Below are 21,379 nucleotides of genomic sequence, written 5' to 3'. Positions count from 1 at the left end.
ATCATATTACCAAAAAACAAACGGGAAAAGGTAAATAGTAAATTATGCAACAAGTGCGGTCAACGGCATTTGACTCACAAGTTTATTTGACACGAGCGGAGCGAGTGTTTACTAAACGAGTGACTTAAAAAGTTTACCGAACGAGTTGCATACTATACTTTTTCTACCACCGTTAGTTTTTAGGTACATTGTTGCAAAACAAAACGAATACATTCAACGTCAATATTCAAGGCGTGGGAAATATCTCCGAAAACATACCATTGCTCCCAAACATGTGCGGTAAAATCCCTAAAATGTCGGAAGTGGTTCTGATCCATCGGAAACGGAACTGACGTGGTAAAGTGACGCTTCCCGCACGGTGGGTCGGTGTGTAATTAGGCATTTTAGAGGCCGGAGTAAAAAGTTCTACATGGAGACACAGAATGAATGCTCACTTATGTGACGTAATAGTAAATTGTGCAACAACTTTGGTGAACGACATTTAAAAAACGTCTTTGGATACATATTGACAAAAGCGTAATGGTGAAGCTTACAATTTCCACACTGTTGATCGATGCATAATTCCCTATTTTAGAGCACGATATAGAAAAGTCATTTTACGTTGCGATTCAATTATTCTCCTTTGGTATATCTTGATAATACGAGTCAGAAAGTTCGGTTTTTTACCTGTAATTCAATGCTAATGCTATCTACGACTTATCTGATTAATAAATAGAAAGCAAACACTTAACTACCTTAAAAAAAAGTGTAATTCACTAAAGCTCTTCATTTTCCGATTGAAAACTATATAAATTGCAGTCAATTTAGCGAAAAGCTAAAACAGAAAATGGCAGACACTCACGCACACTTTTTTCATGTTTTTTGCACTATCTTTATATTAATTTTATGCATATGTTGCTCTATATCTCATGTTCTAGGACATTCATACAATATTGTGGGAGAGCATGTTACCCTCAACTCCAACGAGATGGAAATTGGTGACTGCAGCAACCCCAATAGCGAAGATTTATTGTATTACGGAAATAATTCGCTACCAGCACGTTCATCGATAGACGCAGCGGTGACTTTCTCTGTAAGTTGTATATCCCGTATTACCCAATCTTTCTCGTCTTTACCATTAACTAGGGCACCGATAAGTTGTAATTACAGACCGTTTTAATTAAATTACTACAGAATCTCCGTTACTGCAGATGATTGATAATTTTCTAATTAATTCGTCCATAATCCAACTTTACTGCAGCGCAATCTCAACTTTGCGTTATTCCGAAAATAAAGTTAGTTGGATATATGTTTTATAAATTCCCAAAAATATGAAATTGGTACTAATTATTAACTCCAATTAGTAAACTAACTACAAAATTTAGTATTGTTTAAGAACACTTCGATTTTTGGGTTATTGCTTTTGGTTAGAGGCCATTTGGGGTAGGCAGCATGGAAACTTCTAAAATATTTCTTTTATGATATATAGATACAAAAATCCAGGTTTGGCTGAAGAGTAATCTGGCTAAACTAACTTTTATTTTGTTAAATTATATCAACAATTTAGATATTATATATTTTAAATTGTAAAAATATATTCGCAGTTATAATAATATGTAGTATAGTAATGTTTATGTTGTTATGTACTTAAGTTAGTAGATTTTGCAGTTTATGAAGAGTTTTATTAACTTGGTTCACGAGAGTGTTTAATGAAGCCATTTTAAAGTGACACAGTGCATAATTGTGTTAGTAATATTATGTAAACATTAAAACTAAACAGATGGATTTACATATGAAACACTGGTTCTGCAATCCAGATTTTAAATTACTTCTGAGTGTGTTGTATACTATACTGTGTTTCTACTATTGGTTTTTGATTATATTTTTGTAAAGAGTGCGAGCATTACCAACTATAATTTTTTCAAATCAGTACAATCAATTATTTTGAGGCATTTTTATAATTTTAAATTTAATAATAAATAAACAAGTAGCTAGCAAATTTATTTTTCCATTTCGGTGTCAAATTCTGGAAAAATTCCATACATCACATTTTCTTCATGGGTTATAATATTTTTCCATCACCGTTTGGCCTTAACACCCGTTAATTAAACAATGCATTTCTTCTACTCCGGGGTTAGAAACGAACAGATGTTGTAGGTAGACTTTAGCCACGAATAGAATATTGGCGTTTGTTAATTCTGAAGGTCTGACAAAAATGTACACAAAAACTAATGATCGCAGAAAAGTACAATATGCAAAACTCTCTACTGTGCCAAAACAAACTCGTGACTGAAATGCTGTTTATCAAACTTGTTCCATAACATAATGATATTAATAATGTTACCAGAACAACGATGCAGATATAGGGCATGAATCTAACATTATCAGTTACCTAGCGGGTAGAACGACTCCCTAAAATGAATTGAATTTATTTATATTTAGTTAGTATGCTTTCTTAGATACTTTGAATAATAATTTGGCTAACATAGTCTTAGACACAACTAAATAACATATAATTAAAATTACAAAAATTTTAATACGCTTCAATAAAATGCATTTTTTTTTTAATTTTTAAATTTAAGCTTGACCCCCAATATCCGTCAGCTAGGTCTGGATTTATTTATTTATATTTCAAATGTATATTGTTTTAAAAGTTTTTACAATCCTCAAATACGTACCGAAAACTGTCTTTCCCCTTTCGGGTTAGTGACTTCGTTTCAGCTAGACGGAATGGAGTTGAAAATCGGAGAGTGTCGAATGGAAAATAGGATTGAACAAATATGTTCTACATATCTAACCAAATATATTCTACCCAAATTATTGACTATTAAATATTAATTAGTTTTTTAGCGTATTTATAATTTGTTCGGGCGCCGAGGGATTATCTAATTAATCAAATATGAAATTTTCCAATTCAGTTTTCTCCAAGAGATAAATACCTGAAAATTTTAATATTATGAAATATCTTTCCTAGTTCAAAGATACATGTTTTTGTGCGATTTTATGGAATACCATAATTTATTTTGATAACAATCGATATTATAAAAATAAATGTATACATGCAAGAAAAGTTCGGATGTAGATGAATAAAACTTTTTTTATTCATTTGCTGCAAACACAAAAGATAGAAATGTCTAACAAATTCCAGTAAAACTTTAAGTCCGGCTTATTATGTGCACACCATATTACGTCGACAGAGTATGCCGGGTCACTTAATGAAGTTCAATTATCAAAACTCTCAAGCCTAACATATTGGAACATTTTTTTATGTTATGTTTATGTTTTAACTCAATCATTTTCAGACTACATTTTCCACCAGAGGTAGCGAAATCATTTACTGTTTGATGTTAAAAGGCAACGACGATACTGCTATCACCATTACTGCCGGTGGCATCAATTCGCAAAGCGTCACTTTTGTACAAAACTGTAACGCGGGCCGAAGTTCAGAAGCTGTACTCTTGGTATATGGTAGATAAACAAAAAGTATTACATGATGTCTAAATAAAACCAGCAATTATACTGTTTCATTACAAGCCCCAAATTGGTTTTGGTCACCGTCACCAATTTCAACCCCATCCCATATGATTCTAAATATCACATCAAAAATTACTTAGTTTATTATTTATTATTAGTATTATAAAAATAATATTAGAATTAACACTTAATATACAGTATGTTCTGTTTGAAAAAAAAGTTTTTCAGCTCTGAAAATGATGCAATTGGTTGGTAAATTTTGGACACCCTGTATGTCAGAAATAATGCCAATTTCGAAAGGTTGTTTTCGTTTACCATACAGGCATTAGAAACAGTGAAAAATACTTAAGTTTCAAATAATAATACATCTTTCAAAATTTTAAAATTAATAAAAATATTTAAGAAACTATTGAGATTAACTATACAATAACTCCAAGAAACCTGCCATTAAAATCGCCTTTATATTGAAGTTTTTAACCCAAACAAACTAGTAATATTTTTCTTTGGCAGACTCACTTACCAATTTAAAAGTTCACTTTCGGGAAACAATCATTTTCTTATTTAGTTTCTCCCAAAGAACAAAAAATCAAAGTTTTGCGTGGCAGCTAAATCAAATAATTTATTTGATATCCCAATATAAAAAGAGAGACAAACACAAGATAACATAGACAAAAATTTGGCGTTTTAGAGGCGTCGCCACCCTTGTAACTTTCGTAACTTTCTTCGGGTTCGTCAGCCATAAACCTGCTTTGAAGGACGGGCAACGGAGAAGCACCGTGCGTGTAGAAAAAAAAGGAAGTTTCCTCCGGTATCGAGATTTTTTCAGTCGTAGTGGAAGTAGTTGTCGTTAGATATGAAGAATTTGTCAGATACACGTGTTGAATATGCAGTTTTGGAAATTTCAAAGGCGCCTTGATTGTAAAGTTTACGTCGTTCTTGTAATACCCATCGGCTTGAACCTGAAACGTAGAAAAGGCTATACCTGATTTTCAAACTACATCATAAAAAGTATTTCATTAGTTATGATTCTTTTTATTTACCGTAATTATATTAAAAAATTAATTGTTAACAATACTAATATTTTAAATTAAAGCGGGGGCCATTTTAAACAAAGCCTTTCCGTTGCTTCTTAAAACCTCTAGCAGTTAATGCTGTTCTTATTGTTCTTTCGTTATATGATTTCAACTATCCCCGATCTTACTCAAAGTATGAAGCGAGGCACGCAGGCAAATTAAATATAATTGTTAGTTATCCTAGCTAAAAAGCTAAGAAACCATGAAAACAATAATTTTTAAAATTAAAGTAATTGGTTTAACGCTTACATTTTTCCTTAAAAGTTTTTTGAAATCTGATAAGTCGTTTAGAAGATACAGTGAATAGTTTTAGGCGCTTCCCGCACAATTGTTGAGGTCGTTACGCCAGAGAGCAACAGACAAAAATTTTGCTGAATTTCTAAGACTTTCTAATGGTATCATTGAAATTAATTTGAAGAGAATTTTCAGAGAAATCATGTGCGGAAATGTGGCCGCTATCTATTTTAGTAAAAAATCTGTTTATCTCAGTCTCTCTTAATGCAATTAAACATACCATCACTATAAATTACCTCCAACGTATATTTTCCAGGAAGCAACAATCTCCAATACTCTCCGGTATGATTTCGGCTCCTAAAAGTTATGTCCCTTTCTGAAATTTTTAGAACCGCATTTCCTATTGGCTTTTTAGTAAATTTATCCAAAATTCGACCAGTTACCCCATTCAGAGCCTCCAAACTGTATTTGACCAGTGCCTGCAAAACGTAACAAATAATTTTACTTTCAATTTTAATCGACAATAAGTGCAAGAGCTAAAAAAGTAAAACCCACACTTTTATTTTCATCCCACAGGTCTGGCAAATACTTTTCGGCGGGATATTTACAACACGAAATTTCCAGAGTAACTTCCATGCACCCGTGTCGAAAGTAATTATAATCTTGCATTCCGCCTGAAAATGACACATTCTAAAAACGACTCTATAAATCTACAATTTCGCTAACCTGCAACTGCATACCATTCCGCCCCATTCGTAATTCCCCCATCGAAGGCTGGAGAATAATCACAACCCAATCCTAAATGCATAGTTTTGTGATTATTGGAATAAACTTTGGCCAGATGAACGAAAACGTCGTGGTCTGGTGTTACAGAGGGTACAGTGTCCTTTGACGGAATTGACTCTAAAATGTAATATGCAGTATATAATTATGGAACGATGCGCCATTAGTCATTCGCCAATTCTTCACCACCACCCTTATTTTTCCATGATAATTTATTGTAAACAGGTTGAACCTACCAATATATCGTTCCCTTAGATGGTTTATTAACTTTGTATCATTCAAAACACTTGCCTGTCGCAGAAATTTCTGCCATTCTAAAAACGTCAATTTAAATTATATTTTTTTGATTTTTCAGGCATCCGCCAATCAGTCAATAACAAAAATGTTAAGCGTTGTAAACGAGTTAGCTTAAATCGTTTTTCAGTGTGTGTATTATGTTTTTTTTGTTTAATTTGTAGGAGCTCGAACTCGACAATATTATTCAGACTCTGTTCATAATACTCACGAACAATTGACAAAAATTCAGTAAAACACAAAAAAAATTCTATCACTCCAGAATTTGAGTAAAACCAAGTTAGAAGTACTTTAAGTATCATTTTTATCACAAAAAAATAGAATAAATGAAATAATTTATGTGAGTTATCTTATTACTTGAAAAAAATGCTTTTATAGGTCTGATGATGCTCGTGTGGGCGAACATATAAATAATACTTTTTAAGACATCGACGATTTGTTTTATTTTACAATAGAAAAATGCCTTAAAATTATAGACTCTTTTTAAAAATAATATACTGGCTATTGCAATTCCAATATTGTGCAGTTTATGAAGTGTCTCTTATTGATAGATTAATTAATTGTGGTGACAATTAACAAGTTTGTTTCCAAAGTTTATAACGTATACTTGAAAACAGGTTACTGTTACAATATAGTACCTTCCTAGAAAAGTTTATTTACCTACTTGTTTCTTTCACCGTGTCGAAAGGGTAATTCGCCACCATGGCTCCGCCATGTAATGCGGCTGACAAAATGAACGGAGTTTCATCCATCCATTTCATAACGGCTTCCGTTTCTAATTGTTGAGGTACGTTATTGCGGTGGTAATAATCAGGAAAGCTTCTATTCAAGTCTACCAAACCCCTGCCGTTTGTTCGCCATCTATCGTCGGTGCAGTCCAGCACGGAACGGTTGTATCCGTCAGGATTCATGGTCGGCATAATGTGAATTTTAGTATTGTTCAATAGCCAAGTTATTGTAGGGTCTTTGTTGAGGTAACCATCTCTTAAAAGCTGCGCCAATCAGATGTGAGACATATACATTTTCGGAATACAATGAAACTATTATACTTACATAAAGAAATTGAAGAAGTATTTCCCTGCCTACAGCCTCGTTACCGTGAATATTGCCTATGAATTTTATATTTGGAACACCGAGAGCTCGTTTTTTAGAAGCAGTTATCTCTACCACCCATAATTCATTTTCTGTAAGTACAAAATTTGGATACGTTTCAACTTATGTTTGTGGAAAACTAAAATACTATAATTAAATTTTAAGTAGCAAAAATTTAACAGGTTTTTTTATATTAAGGAATTAATGGGCTCTTTGCTGTTTTAAAATATCGATTTATGTGGTTGACATTTCAGCAATTTTATTGCCTTCCTAAGGACTCTAAAAGACATTGCATAAACTTAAAATCGTATGGAAATTTTTTCTTCTTTTGTTTTCAACAATTTACTGTAAATTGAACAAAGTATACCGCCAATAGCTTCAAAACTGAAGAGAAATTGTGATAAATATGTGTCAGTTCTTTATTATCCTTTTTATCTTGTTTATCTTTATCTTGCTTATTTTTGCTTGTCAATAACGGCAACTTTAAGTGTCAACAAATCGACAAAAGCAAGGGAATGTAAATTATCGATTAAATCGCAATTATTAATTATCAATTACAAAAAACAGAACAGCAAGTTACTTACGATCTAAGGTCTGTCCGATGGAATAAATTTTCGATCTTAATGGAAACCGTTGAGTTTCCATTGTAAAATTTTTCAAAATTCCTTCAATCTCCACATTACTGTGATACCTCAACCCTACAGCGTGTCTTATTCCAAAATTAGAGCAAGCTATGAAAAAACATAATCGCACAAAATACCAGTTACACACTGATAACATTCTTTCGTATCGAATGTGGTTTTCCAGGCAGTTTATATTAGACTATCGCTGGATGGTAAAATTGAACTCGGTGAGTGTGGTTAATGGCGTCCCCACCTATTTTGGTCGAAAATAGAAAAGAAGGAAAATGTGTGCGGATTATCTAAAGAAACTTACCACAACGATTAAAATTGTGGTTAAAAATATTTTTTAGCACGACAAATACGTTTGATTTCTGAGTTATTCTTCGATTGAGAACATTTTTCTTTCTTTTTCAAATTATGAATTAATGATATAATTTACATCTTCTCCGGCTACCCAACTAGTTTGTGCACTTTAGTCAAAACATATTTCTACCAGGGAAAATGCTAAGTATCTTCGTGGCTATTTGAATATACTTTTTTAAATCGACAAAAGAAAGCAAAACTAAAAATTGATTTGCTTAGGCTGACCTATTTTTTCCAAAAAAAAAACTGCTGGTTAAACAACAATTTCAATTTGTTTTCAGTCACTATTTTAACAGTACAGCATACACAATCATCTAAATTTACAAAACAATTTTGAATTAACGAAATTTTCATGGTGCCTTCAAAAAATCTGTCAATCATAGACATATATATGTTTCGGTTTAATAATGTTCATTCTAACTAGTACCAGATTGACTCTTTTTAAAATGGAATTGTAAGTGCACTCCTTGAAGACATCTGACGCAGCAGACGAATTGTACCGACATTATCTGTACCGTTGTACTGCATATCTCGAGATTAATTTCTTAGAATTTGCAAGCATCATAAAATCGACGAATTTGTGAAGGCATTGTTTTGCTATTTTTCTGCTAATTGTTAGATTATTGTTATTATAATTTTCATGTTAATCACTAATGTTAGAAACCTCGAGGGTTTGCGAATATCTCGTTTTATCTGTTTCAACAGGTTATTAATTAATTTTATTAATAATGTTATTAATAAATTATTGACTATAAATTTATATTCAGTTCACATAACGGCACAGAAATAAAAGTTGTAATTTGAAGCACTAAAAGTTATTTTTAAAGCAAATAACTAGATTCTGTTATACACAAATAGGAGATGATATCTTGTAGGATGGATCCGGTTTTCTTGTGACAAAAACTTCTTCCACCTGTAATTCTTTCAATTAAGTATGTTTTCAGTTTACCGACAGTTTGCCTACAGTTCTCTAAAATGATATTAACAGCTCAAGACACAGGCGACACTGAATAAAATTTGCAATTTGTAGTTGGCAGTTGGTTTAAGTCTTTTAAATCGAACACTTTAACACCATTTAATATTGATATGCTAGAGAATAACAATTGCCACACAAGAAATTTGTCAACGAGAAAGTTCAATTATTATATTCGCATTTCTATAAAGCACCACAATAATTTATTTTTTGCTTATATGATAATCTACACAGACTTTTCGTTTTTGGTTATTTTTTTTCTTTCTGCTCTATATTCTATTGCCATTGTTTTATTGCGTTAAGAAAATTACGACATATATTATATTGGCATAGGCATAGGCATACTGGTTTAATTTATAAATGACGTATTTATATATGGCTTACAGTTCTATAAAATGATTGGCATACAAAACTAATTATTTTCACGTCTTAAAATTTGTTATAAGCTAACGGCTACTTATAATGGTTTTCTAAGAAACTTCGGAGGTAGACCAATGTATATGTATTTTGCACATTTTGGTTACGTTTCATAGCGGTAACGAAAATAAATATGACAAGCGAATCGAATGAACGTAGAATGGCCCTGGCTCAACCCCGTTTGTTTTTCAGCAACTCGGCCGGTTTCTGAAATAGGAGCAGGATCGCGACTATGTAAACTAAACATCGCTCGGTAGCCAGTCAGTCGAAAAGAGAAACCGTGCACCACTTAAATACGTAACGACACATTCTTTGTGGTTATAAAACTAATTCATGTTTAATAAAGGTCACGGCAAAAAAAATCAACATTTCTGGTTTTATAACGGAAACCGTTATATTTTGATTACTTGTTATATAAAACCTGATGTTTGATGATGTTGATGTCAGGTTCGCGAAACCTTTTCTTTACTGTTATGAAACCGTTGTCATATTCAACGAAATATTGTAAAGGTATATTATTATATATTTTAATTCTAAATTTTACTACCCCAAAATTATTAGTGTGCAACGGTCCAATATCAATCATAAGCCCGCTTCGCAGTTACTGTTCATTTATTGGTGTTTAAAGCAAGTGTGTTTGGATTTTCTACAATAGCTGCTATTTTATTTTCCAATGTAATACTTTGCATATAATTAAAATAGGTAATCAAAATCTAGTAATTTCAAACCATCAGTGAAAATTAATTTACACGAATTGCAATATATTGTTTAACAAAAGGAATAGGTAACAAGTACAGGTAAATTTGCATAGAAAATGCCAATGACTACATTTGTGCTAGAAATATAATGGCAAAAAATCGTATTTTATGCGGGAGCACGTATCATTGGTTCTATTTTTAGACATTTCGGGATACGACATTATAACGTGCAAGCACTTATTGCAGTAATATACAAGCCTTTACCCATTTTTAAAGAAAACATTTCACTTTTGAAATTTATTTTATTGCCATTCGATCTTTTCAGTTCTTCGATTATTTATTTAACGGGTCTTATAAGTTTATAGTAATTATTATAAAAACTAGTATTTGGTATGCAGAAGTAGCGGAAAGAAGTGGAATGGAATTAAACGTAACAAAATAGTATCTATACAACATTTTTTTTAGATTTTCAATTCTAATACTTCGTAAATTATAAATTACAATTTACTCGCCGACTTTGCCTAGATTCATTAGTTTAATTTAGTTAAAATCATTCAAAGATTGGGCACAATAGCTACTGCGCAATAGCTACTGCAATAATATTTACACATAACAATATAACTTCATCTTCAAATCGAACTTGCTGACGTGTCGCCAATAATTCTGTTGGATTCTTCAGAGCTTAACTGAAACTGGTTTGAATTCTGCTCTGCATCTGCTTATATACTGTTTGACGTGGAGGAGCTAAAAGAGAGGATTGAGCATTATCTAGGAAGAATGATTTCCATTTGAAGACAGGTAAAAACCTGATCCGCGATTATGATTGGTGGTATTGGTATTAGTATTGGTATTAAAGGGGGCGCCCTCGTGGGCGTCCAGGCACTTAGGCCACCAGATGGGCCGGTTGTGCCCCCATGCCGCTCTAGAGGGCGTCCAGAATGTCGCCCCTCCTATAGAAGGTCAGCAACTCCTTTAGCTCAATACCGTGCACTGAGTCCGGATCGATCAGGGTCGTTCCGAAGACTCCCAATCTTGCCCATGTCAAGGCAGGACACTCGGTGAGCAGATGATACGGGGTCTCCTCCCCTTCCATGCACCACCTACACTCCGGGTCGTCTCCAATGCCTAGCAAGCAAAGCCTGCAATGTCCTGTGCAGGCCCCTGTTAGTGTTCTACACTCCCTTCTGGTCAGTCTAAGCAGCTCCCTGGTCCGAGGGAGGGCGGGCCCATCCATCATAAGTCTCGCCTGCCTCATTCCCGGAGCAACTCTCCAGCCCTTCGCGGCCCGGTCTCTCACCTAGGCTTCGAGAGCTCCCCGCCTCACACACGGGGCGATCCCCAAGCGGGGCTCTGGTCCTATATGCCTATGCGAGGAGCCCTCTCTGGCAAAGGCGTCGGCTGCCTCATGATTGGTGGTATACAGATTTATATGGTTCTCGGATTTTTTTTAGGTAGAAGAATTGATTACCTAAAAGAATTTTAGTTTAGTCGAATAAGATTTGATCTTCGTTTTCACGATTGTGCTCGCCAAGTGCTGATGAGTTAAATGGTCGTAGTTTTCCTTTATCCTAGTTTCGTCCTGTGTCTCCAATGTATTTTTTCTGCATATGCATGGAATGCTTTAAACTCCTAGTCTCTCAAATGGAATTTTGTCTTTGATGGGCCGAAGAGGGTTATACAGGTGGTAAGTCTGTTTAACACTATACTTCACCTCTTGATATCTGGTCAATGGTGTTTTGAATGTAAGCAACGACCACAGTGGTGCCTTTGGGATTAATTCTTTCGGGGGTGGTGGTGAAGCGTATTTTGTGATGGAACGCTTAATATCCCTAATGTGGAAATAATTAGCTGTTTTGATTAGTAATAATCGAAAAACTAAAATAACTTTTTTTCTAGATAAGGTATTTCTGCAATAACATATGCCCAGATAATAGTCCACAGTTACGTAGTGATTTTTGTAAATTTGATTTCGAGTTGATAACAAGCAGTCCCTAGTTGCCTCAATCGAACGGATGTGTAAACGCCGCAGTTAAAGTAGCAAAAAATTTAATTAAAAAAAATGACAACATTCATAAAGGTTTATTAGTCTAAAGAACTACCCGCATAGAATGTGGTTTGGCACCAGCGGTTATTTGTTGGTTTGACGTTTATGAGTTTGTCATAATGGTTAAAAGTCAGAAATATATTCACGTAATTTCCCACAAGGTGCTTGGGTATTAGTATTCTAACTTAGTCGGTTTTGGTTTTGGTTTGCCGATGATATAACGCAAACACTAGAAGTGCGCGTCCACAACGTTATATTAGTTGCGGTGCAGTTGTTATAAATTCATTGTCCACCGTCTACCAGGTTCTGGATAGGTGATGCATAAGTCCGATAATATCTTTAAGAACGTAATTGGAAAATATATGTTATATTACGAATTTTTTATTATTAAAAATAGATGGGCATTCTTGATTTTAGATACATGACTTCTGAACTTGGTCTATTAAGATAATTTACAGTAGCACAAAGGTAAAAGTTGAAAATTGTGTGTATACAACCAAGTTACATCAGACTGCATGGAATTCTACGCAAGCTTTTCGATAAGTTAGCACATAGAAAAGATACAGGGAGTAACTTGTCAAAAATAGAGAGAGTTTAGGAAATTCTGTTCGTGGCTTCTTCCGTTTCACAAAACCTAGCTCAATCAAAAGCCGCAACTTTCTATTTCTAAAGATAAGTCAGCAAAGTTCACTAAATTGAGTTACTCAGTACATATATTATCGGCTAATACATTATAGTAAAACATGCATGAATTGATGAGAGTTCCGTTTCGCCTTAAGCCTTTAGTGATGTTTTTTTTTAACTCAAACAAGGAACATAATTTGAAATATATATAGGTAAGTTATAACATACTGATATTAATCAATAACTAATTAAATTCAACTTCAAAAAATAATGCAACATGAAATAATAACTAAGAAAAAACTATGTGTTATAGTTTTTGAGATGGAGCAATCGACAGGGATATGAAGACAACAAAGAATGAACGTAAAATAATCACTGTAAAAAATTTGAGTAGTTCAATTCTAACAGCCAAGCGTCTGCGCCGAGAATATTTGGAAATTCCATAACACGTTACACCCCGCTTCAATTCCTTAAAAGTTTCGGTGTATCTTTGCTACTTTTAAGACATCCCTATAGACGGATAATATTTTTAGTTATCTGTAGACCTCACTCTATATTGCGTAGGATTAAAGCAATTATATAAATTCCGTAAAAAGGGATGAAATGCACACATTAAAAAATTTAAAAGGTAATTCAGGACGTCAGAAGGTGAGAAAAAAAATTACATCTTTGTAAAAGAGATTCAGCTTCAACTCGACTAGAGTTTGAAAGTGTATATATTGACTTCGCCAAATTTTCTTCGAATAACTAGAATCCGTCAAAAATGGCCCTTACCAACTGTTATTGCATTTCATGAAAAACCAAGCATATATAACTGATAACATGAAGTAAAATGGTGGTAGAACAAATATTAGTCAGATTAGTTATATTTTTACACAGAAAAATAAGTCACTTTCCGTTGGTATTATTCTTACCAAAAAATGAGATTTTTGACCCAATATACCATAAAGTAGAGATAAAAATAGTCTAGATTTTCCCTTCGTTTGAAACACCTTGTATACAATTTAGAAACTATATGTCAGCTTTTATGACAATTCCTGGACGTATGCATTTGTCAATGGACATTGCAAAAACGAGCTTAGCAATTTCAATAAAAGAAGATATCCAAGAAATAACGGCTACTGTACGAAATCTCGAAAAGACCTGTAGTGTTCCCGAACTGAACTCTTGGTTGTTCCCCAACAAACCTTACACGTTCGTAGACTCGATCACGGTGCAGAGTGGAATATCCTACGAAAAATCTTTGGAATTTTTACTCGACAGGTACGAATTTATTTCATGAATTAGCTCCCAAAAGTGTTTTCTTTTTATTCTAGGATTTATGTGTCTATAAGATTTTTAACCAGCCATTTAGAAAAACATAGTCAAAACAGATGCTTTTCGCAGAACCGTTGGATTTCTAAAATATGTAGTTTTAGTTTTGCTAACCTAATCAATATTTTGGTTACTTCCGTGTTGGAATTCACCGAAAGCCATAAGGTAAAGTACTTCGTTCGCAAACTCGAACAGTAAATAAGGCTAAGACGAAAAACAAATAATTCATAAATAATTATAAAACTATCATTTAGTCGTCGTTTCGCAAAGTTTAGATAAAGGAGACCAATTGTGCTTTTTGTGTGACTCCCACCTTATATTTATTTAGAATGAACTAACGGATTTCTTTCGTAATAACGTGCGACTATTTGAGCTGTGCATATGTGTAAAAATTTTTAGCAAACAAAGAAAACGGAAACCACAACAGCACGAAGTGACGATAAATGCGATAAAGAAGTTCAAACTGATATCTTTTCTCTGAATAGATGTGACAGCTGTGCTCTGGCAATATCATGCATGAAAAATTTAATTACATTCTTCGAAAACAGTCAACAAAACAGGGGAGGGATTAAAAGGTATCATCATACATCATTTTTTAGCAATACTTACCAAGGGTACCATAACATGTTAAAAACTCCTTAGGTGAACTTAAATATCAATATATAAAACAAATTCCTTCAAATTCACAGTACGAAATGTGACAAAAATAGCGTTGAAATTGGTAAATATTTTTATACTAACATCGCAGGTTATACATATATAGGGCATACTATTGAAAATAACAATGTATCTATATTCCATTGCAACGATGCTTTATTCAAGACTAGAACACCAAATTTTCAAAAAAAAAAAGGTTATCCGTAAACCTCTAACTTATATTCGATAAAGGCACTAACCAAAACTAATCATTAACTGTAATGACGATTTTATCAATAATTTTAAGTGTCGTAGTTGGGCTCTTGTTCCTTTATTGCTTCTTCAAATTGTCTTGCAATTTTTTTTTCTTGTTTCTTAAGATCGTCGAACGATAGCATCTTTCCCAGACAATGGAGACAAAGGGCGGTCCTTCAAAAGCCGTTAAGTCTAACTAGAAGATAGTTAGATGTTCTTTAGTTAAATTATCTTGACTAAAAACGTTTGCGCCAAAAACTTATTTTTGTAACGATCAGAAATACCGACAGGTATTTGAAGCAGAATCGGTTTTGTTGTATTTAATTTACTATCCGATTGATATTTTTCTATGAAATTATTTTCGCGGGACTTTTTTCTTTTAGACTAAAAATTGAATGCAACGTATATGATACAACTCAATTCGGATGCATGCTCAAAGTGACATCAACAATCGAAAAACATGTAGAAGCATTATTTGAAAAGCTGCATATTTTGAAACAAAATTACGATAGCCTAAGACAAGAAAACTGTCATACCAAAAGCTTGCTAAGAGAAAAATCTATTCACGAAAAATTTGTTAAAGCAGAAAATAGGACCTTCAAGGAAAAATATGAAAACTGTAAAACAAAAGTCTTCCCTATATATTAAACTAATATGAATTACTTTTCAGGTTTGTCAGCATTGGCTATATCCAAAAGTGAAAATATAGACCTGATTCGGAAGAACGAGACAAACGATAAATCGTTAAACAAAGCCAACACACTTGTGCAAAATCAAAAGCAAATAATAAATCAACTGAACTCAGAAATCGCCCGGTTGTCAATAGAAAACAAGAATTGTTTTAATACTATCGCGAAAGCTAGGACTTTATTAAATGGCTTCCATGAATATTTTAATAAAAAATCGACGGTCATTGAAAAATTATGCGACCTATTCGCGAACTCGACTTGCGAGATTGAAAAAAGCGTTCACGGCATTAATGGAAAACACATCAAACTTGCGAAGCAGTTGACAAAATTTGACTTGAGAATAAAAAGTTCTTTCGAATTGACTAAGGAATTTCAAAGCAAATATGAGGATTTTAGTGTAAGTGTTGCTAGTAGTTATTAACAATGCGAGAGCCTTCGCGACCTAACTTTTTTTCAAATTTAAATTTTTTTTAACGCAGAGAAAAGGTGTTGGTACGGGTCTTTATTATCTGCCTTTAATGTTTGTAATTTAAATTGTAATCTTTCTACCGGACTACGGGTATTCCACAAGGAGGCACACTGACAACAATGGTACCTTCGATTCTTAATACATGTCTAATTTTATATGTGTACAAGGTAACCAAACAAGAATGCAAATTTTCATTTTATTACTCCATCGAACCCTTTTACTTATGATATGTCTAATTCCAATTGATGTTGGCTAGGCCGCGTCCAACTGTTGCGAGCCACTTCGGTCATTTCCGCTACTTTAGTCGCGTGTTTGGGAACGATCGGATGTTTTCGGTAGATTTTAGCCACTGATAGCCCCCTCGTTTATTAAACATTTAAACACGTCCTATTCTAAACACATGTACAGAATTTTTCTTCCATTTTATTGTCTATAACATTTAAATAACATAAGCCGAATATACGTTTTTAACACTTTTATTTTCCGTTGCCTTCTACAAGTATGTCTACCATAGAACATATAACCCCCAACCATGGAATTTCTCCCTGGTTGTATCGGTTGCCTGATGGCACATCCCCCTTTTTATAACAAAGCTGGGGTTCGCGAATATGGACAGATAACTTAAACATAGTCAGATAAATATGGAGGCCTTTTAACGTCACGCTTTGGCCTAGCCGGTGTCGCAGTTTTATGCACTGTAATATCTTGCGTAACTTCAGTCTTTAGGTCGCGCACTTCACCTGAATCACTCTGAGGGAGAGCACATCCTTCCATACTTGGATTTCCGTTAGTTTCTTTTGACACAATTGGATTAGATTCGCGATATTTCCACGAGGAAGATGACGCGCTACTTAGATTAGTATCCAACAAACAGTTTTGAAAACTGTAAATATTTATTCGAAAATAATAAACCAAATTTTTAAATATTTCATGCTAACATACAGTGACTCGCAGCTTAAATGATGCAGTCGCTATAACAAAAACTAACTGGTCTGAATGTCTCCTTAATTATTTGGAAAAAGAAACAACTTATTGAAATTGAGTTAGTAAAGAGCCTTCTAAAAAAGTGTGAATTACTTTTTGTCTTAAGTATGCCTTACTTAGTGAACAATAAAAAATTAATTATATTATATACAATACTGACTCTTGACTGGAACCTTCGGCACTGTACCAACACACAATAACGCGTTTTACCACAAACCGAAATTCAATTTTACGTATTCGACGCGCGTTTCGCCAACCAAGTTGGCATCTTCAGGGGAAGATTAAAACTAATCTTCTAAACTTAACTTAATCTTCTCCTGAAGATGCCAACTTGGTTGGCGAAACGCGCGTCGAATACGTAAAATTGAATTTCGGTTTGTGGTAAAACGCGTTATTGTGTATTAACGTCACAGCTTAAAAGACGCAAAACAAAAAACAACCAAATCAATAGGGAAAAACAAATGCATAATTTGAAATACTCCTGCTAATATTTAGTCGAGCCTTCCTCATTATCGATAATGGCTTGTAGTCTTCTGGGTATTGATTCAACTAATTTTCTAGTATACTCCGGGGAAATTGTGTCCCATACTTCAGTAATTTTTACTTTTAATTCATTCTTGTTAGATATTGGGGCACTATTTATTTTGTCATTAATGTCAACCACAAATTTTCAATTACATTTAAGTCTGATGACTGGGCTGGTGTCTTAATAACGTTTAGGTAGTTAAGCAACCAACTGCGGACCCGAAATGGCGTGTGCTTTGGATCATTGTCATGATAGAACCGATAATTGTTACCCATATTTAATGTTTGGGCACTAGCAACCTGATGCGCTCTTAATATATCCAAATACACATATTGGTTCATATTTCCTTCAATGAAATGTAAATTACATACTCCTGCAGATGACATACACCCCCATAACAGTATTCAACCTGCACCGCGCTTTACCGTAGCTTATAAATTTTTCAATTTAAATTCTCCTTAGGCCCTCTCCATAATGATATTTTTCCATCGGATCCAAAGAAGTTTATTTTGGTCTCATCGGCAAATATCCAGACATTCAAATCTTTATCAATATGCTCTCTTGCGAGTGCCAATCTCACGCGTCTATTTCTTCGGCTAATGAAAGGCAGTTCGACCATGTAAATTATTTTTTCGCAGGATTCGTCGAATTGTTCAGTTGTTTTCCAAACTGTCTTTCCACTTCGAAACACATCTCTGGAGCACTTTTTGATACCCCTCTTACAATGATCCTCCAATTTTTCCTTACGTTCATTGAAGATCTTATTTGGAGCTAACCTTGATTTGTTTTCGACCCTATTTTCATCGCAGTAACGCTGAATGATACAGCGAACAGTTCACAGACATTTACATAATTATTACAGAATTACAGAATTTCATATAATTGAATTAATTATTTATTGTTAACTAAGTAAGGCATATTTAAGTAAAAAAGTAATTCACGCCTTTTTAGAAGGCTCTTTACTAACTTAATTTCAATAAGTTGTTTTTTGCCAAATAAAAGCGCCCTTCAAATCAGTTACTTTTTATTATAGCGACTGCATCATTTAAGCTGTGAGCCACTGTATGCAGTATAGGTAAAAACATCAATGAAATGAATATACTTTTGTCGAAACTAAACTTACGTTTTGATGTTATTGTTGGCAAGTTAATTTTTTGGGCATTTATTTGTCCGTGCTTGCTCCGTATGTTGCACTTGTACTTTGTATTATTTATGCTGCTGTTTTTTAAATTTCTTGAACACGAAAGAAAAATAAATAAGAATAAATACCGGTGTAATCGCTTCTTCCACAACTTTTTTACCAGCAAATTTTCTTTCTTCGATTTTTTAAGCTATGATTAAGACACGGAGGTATGCTTTTACTAGACTATTTAGATCATATATTTTCATTATATTTTTACATGTGGCTATTTTTGTGCTGTTTTAAAATATTTCGTTTGCATCCATTTCAGAAAAGCATTATCGTTTCGCTTAAAAAGTAAAGCAACATCAGAACTCATTTCGTATTAAAAGATCTCAAATTTGCAACAAATAAATATTTTTTCATAAAACTTAAAAGTAACCTTACTTTTTGAACACATCTCGTATCTTATATTTTTGGGTGTTAATTACGTAGGCGGGGATATTCGGACAATACAAATATTACACTCGCTATATAAAGAGGGGGTGTAGATATAAATCTTTTGGTTGTAAATATGTGTAATGGCAGTCCCACTTTCAATTAGAAAGAAGAATTGAGTTACCCCGTGACGGCAGGTATCATTATTCCTTTTTCGAAGATTAATAATGAAGACATGCTATATTTATTTGAGCGATGATTTCTATTACATTAAGGTGTTTTTATATTTTCTTACTGTTGCAACATTAAGTTAAAAGCCAGTTCCAATATCAATAATGTAATAAATTGTTACTTTTAGACTAAAATCATAACCGCGGCAAAGAAACAAATGAACCAAGAAAGCGACTCAGACCCGAAACAAATGAAACTAAAAGGCGATCCGGTCGAAGATTTATCTCAACGAATCATGAATAACGAAAATATGATTAAAACCTTACAAAACGAAAATACCAGACTTTTGCAGTTACTGCAAAAAATTAATAGTATAAAGTCTTGATATACGTAGCCACAGCAGATCTCAACTCATTAAAAAAAAATAATTTCTTTCAACATAATTTTATTGTGTAATTAAATTTTTTTTTTCGTATATACAGTGTGGTAAAGTATTAATATCAATCTAGCAAAACACAGAACAAACATATGATAGTAAAAATCTCTTTCTTACCAATGAGCGTTATTTAGGACATAATAGATGAAACGCGTTGATAAAAATTTAGTGTGTTCGCTTGAGTATTTTATAATGATTGAGTTACCTTGTATTCATGTTTTAATTATTAAATCAAAATAGATCCTGAATACGGAAAATGTGTTTGTTATTCCAGCTGCCTTTGCGATTGCTTATGTTAATATTTATTTCAATTTTTTTATATTATATAATTTATTATCAACGTTTCAAAACAATTGTGAAAGTGTGACTGCATTACTAGGCGAACAGCAATTTGAGGTATATCAATTTTACATCTACGTGGTTCTTTGGCGTGCAAATGTTGACTTTTTGCATGATAGTAGATCATTAGCTTATTTACAAAATGTAGTTTTTTAGGCTCAATTATATTAACTAACTAACAAAATTTCCTTAATTTTTAAAGTAGAATTTTCTCTCGTCAGTGAAGTTACCCATTCGCAGTCAGTTAGTTGTTCAAAATTGTCAAACACTGGGAGAAACCACAACTGAACACGAATTGAAAGTCGCCACGTTTGAGGGTCGCAATATTTTTAAACAGAGGATATGAAATCTCTTTCCTTCCTTTTTCTTTTGCCTTAAAACTAAGTGTAGTTTTACGAGTTGTTTGAGTTACTTGGGAGGAAATAACATAGAAAGATAACTTTGACAGCCAGAAAGCTGTCCGCTTTATTTACACAAATAAAATCTCATTTACAAAACTCGTGTAGATTCGCATTATCTAGCTCGCACGAATGATGTTTTTTATGAGCCATCAGATAAGCCCGATTCAGTCGAGACCAGCTCAAACTGAATCGCTTTACGCAGTTGATACGTTAAATATTCTGTATAAAACCAAGGCACACTAACGCGGTGTTTAAAATTAGGAATAAAAGTAAATGAATTGTCAGTAACAATCAGCAGGACCGAAGGGGCTACTTCCCCTTCTTTTACGTATCATTACAGAAACAAATCCGATCTGGCCTCGCCTGGAATAGTTCAAACAAGTAACGACAAAATAAAATAACAATCTCTTTAATCTTAATATGTACACTTTGGTAGTTAAACTCTAACGCACCATCACAGGTATTTTTAAATGGGTAAGGACTCAAGTAACACTACAATCTAAATGTGCGGAAAGAAGCTTTTCGAATCAAAAGAAAAAAATAAGTCTTACAAAAATATAATGCTCACTCTACAAAGGGTCTCCTGCCGTTAGAAAGGTAAAAAAAAAGCTTCGAGTCTTCTATAAAGGATAGAAACTTAATTGAAAAAGCGTAGAGTCTGTTTCTCAATGAAGATACTAGATTTTACCATCTATCAACAACTACTTCGCCAACTGAAACACAAAATATATTTAAGAATAAAGAAAACCGTCCCAATATTGCAGTTAGAGCAAATAGAGAGGAGAGAGTTTTGGTTAGTAAACAGAAGTTATTAAAGTAAAAATGGGATGGGTTTTCTGCAATCCTGGGATCTCAAGGGGCACTCCAACACAATAGCTCATTCCGTCCTTTCAGAGGAGCCATTTCACAGTCGATGTACCTTCTGTGGTA

The 21,379-nt window shown here is 33.5% G+C and overlaps 4 protein-coding genes across 7 annotated transcripts in view; 2 read left to right on the top strand and 2 right to left on the bottom strand.

The window, feature by feature from the left end:
- Positions 1-798: 798 nt before the first annotated feature.
- Positions 799-3,544, top strand: LOC132703543 (uncharacterized). Its single transcript, XM_060672865.1, has 2 exons — positions 799-1,072; positions 3,282-3,544. Exons 1-2 carry the CDS (start codon positions 827-829, stop codon positions 3,453-3,455), a joined length of 420 nt encoding a protein of 139 aa, XP_060528848.1. The 5' UTR covers positions 799-826; the 3' UTR covers positions 3,456-3,544.
- Positions 3,545-4,058: 514 nt separating this feature from the next.
- Positions 4,059-7,737, bottom strand: LOC132703514 (carboxypeptidase D-like). Of its 3 annotated transcripts, none has more exons than XM_060672825.1 (8): positions 7,514-7,737; positions 6,891-7,021; positions 6,502-6,829; positions 5,780-5,857; positions 5,487-5,663; positions 5,316-5,434; positions 5,057-5,239; positions 4,059-4,412 (listed from the first exon to the last, which is right to left on the bottom strand). In XM_060672825.1, exons 1-8 carry the CDS (start codon positions 7,707-7,709, stop codon positions 4,059-4,061), a joined length of 1,566 nt encoding a protein of 521 aa, XP_060528808.1. In that variant the 5' UTR covers positions 7,710-7,737. The 3 variants fall into 3 exon arrangements, with proteins under 3 accessions (XP_060528808.1, XP_060528809.1, XP_060528811.1); XM_060672828.1 differs by having other exon boundaries at positions 4,147-4,412; positions 5,041-5,239; XM_060672826.1 differs by lacking the exon at positions 5,780-5,857.
- Positions 7,738-13,686: 5,949 nt separating this feature from the next.
- On the top strand, positions 13,687-20,342 carry LOC132704196 (uncharacterized). The gene is made up of 6 exons (XM_060674080.1): positions 13,687-13,934; positions 13,988-14,150; positions 14,385-14,560; positions 15,260-15,495; positions 15,547-15,962; positions 19,461-20,342. Exons 1-6 carry the CDS (start codon positions 13,687-13,689, stop codon positions 19,656-19,658), a joined length of 1,437 nt encoding a protein of 478 aa, XP_060530063.1. The 3' UTR covers positions 19,659-20,342.
- A 142-nt stretch (positions 20,343-20,484) lies between these two features.
- LOC132704157 (calcium-transporting ATPase sarcoplasmic/endoplasmic reticulum type) overlaps positions 20,485-21,379 on the bottom strand; it is a 28,075-nt gene continuing 27,180 nt past the window's right edge. Inside the window, exon 11 of one of the 2 annotated variants that reach the window (XM_060673981.1) lies at positions 20,485-21,379. In XM_060673981.1, the coding sequence (XP_060529964.1) occupies positions 21,354-21,379 (26 nt within the window). In that variant the 3' untranslated portion in view covers positions 20,485-21,353. The other variant, XM_060673980.1, reaches the window with a different exon arrangement.

Source organism: Cylas formicarius, unplaced genomic scaffold, assembly GCF_029955315.1.
Source record: "Cylas formicarius isolate icCylForm1 unplaced genomic scaffold, icCylForm1.1 PGA_scaffold_6__28_contigs__length_40554024, whole genome shotgun sequence".
Classification (NCBI taxonomy): domain Eukaryota; kingdom Metazoa; phylum Arthropoda; class Insecta; order Coleoptera; family Brentidae; genus Cylas; species Cylas formicarius.
This window is presented reverse-complemented; position numbering and strand designations above follow the sequence as displayed.

Coding starts and splice junctions, on each gene's coding strand:
- LOC132703514 (XM_060672825.1), bottom strand. CDS start 7,709: ATGTTATCAGTGTGTAACTGGTATTTTGTGCGATTATGTTTTTTCATA. Junction 7,022..7,513: donor CATCGGACAGACCTTAGATC/GTAAGTAACTTG, acceptor TTGTACTTACAG/AAAATGAATTATGGGTGGTA. Junction 5,664..5,779: donor TCTAAGGGAACGATATATTG/GTAGGTTCAACC, acceptor ATTACATTTTAG/AGTCAATTCCGTCAAAGGAC.
- LOC132703543 (XM_060672865.1), top strand. CDS start 827: ATGGCAGACACTCACGCACACTTTTTTCATGTTTTTTGCACTATCTTT. Junction 1,073..3,281: donor ACGCAGCGGTGACTTTCTCT/GTAAGTTGTATA, acceptor AATCATTTTCAG/ACTACATTTTCCACCAGAGG.
- LOC132704196 (XM_060674080.1), top strand. CDS start 13,687: ATGTCAGCTTTTATGACAATTCCTGGACGTATGCATTTGTCAATGGAC. Junction 14,151..14,384: donor AATTCACCGAAAGCCATAAG/GTAAAGTACTTC, acceptor AAAAATTTTTAG/CAAACAAAGAAAACGGAAAC. Junction 14,561..15,259: donor AACAGGGGAGGGATTAAAAG/GTATCATCATAC, acceptor TTTTTCTTTTAG/ACTAAAAATTGAATGCAACG.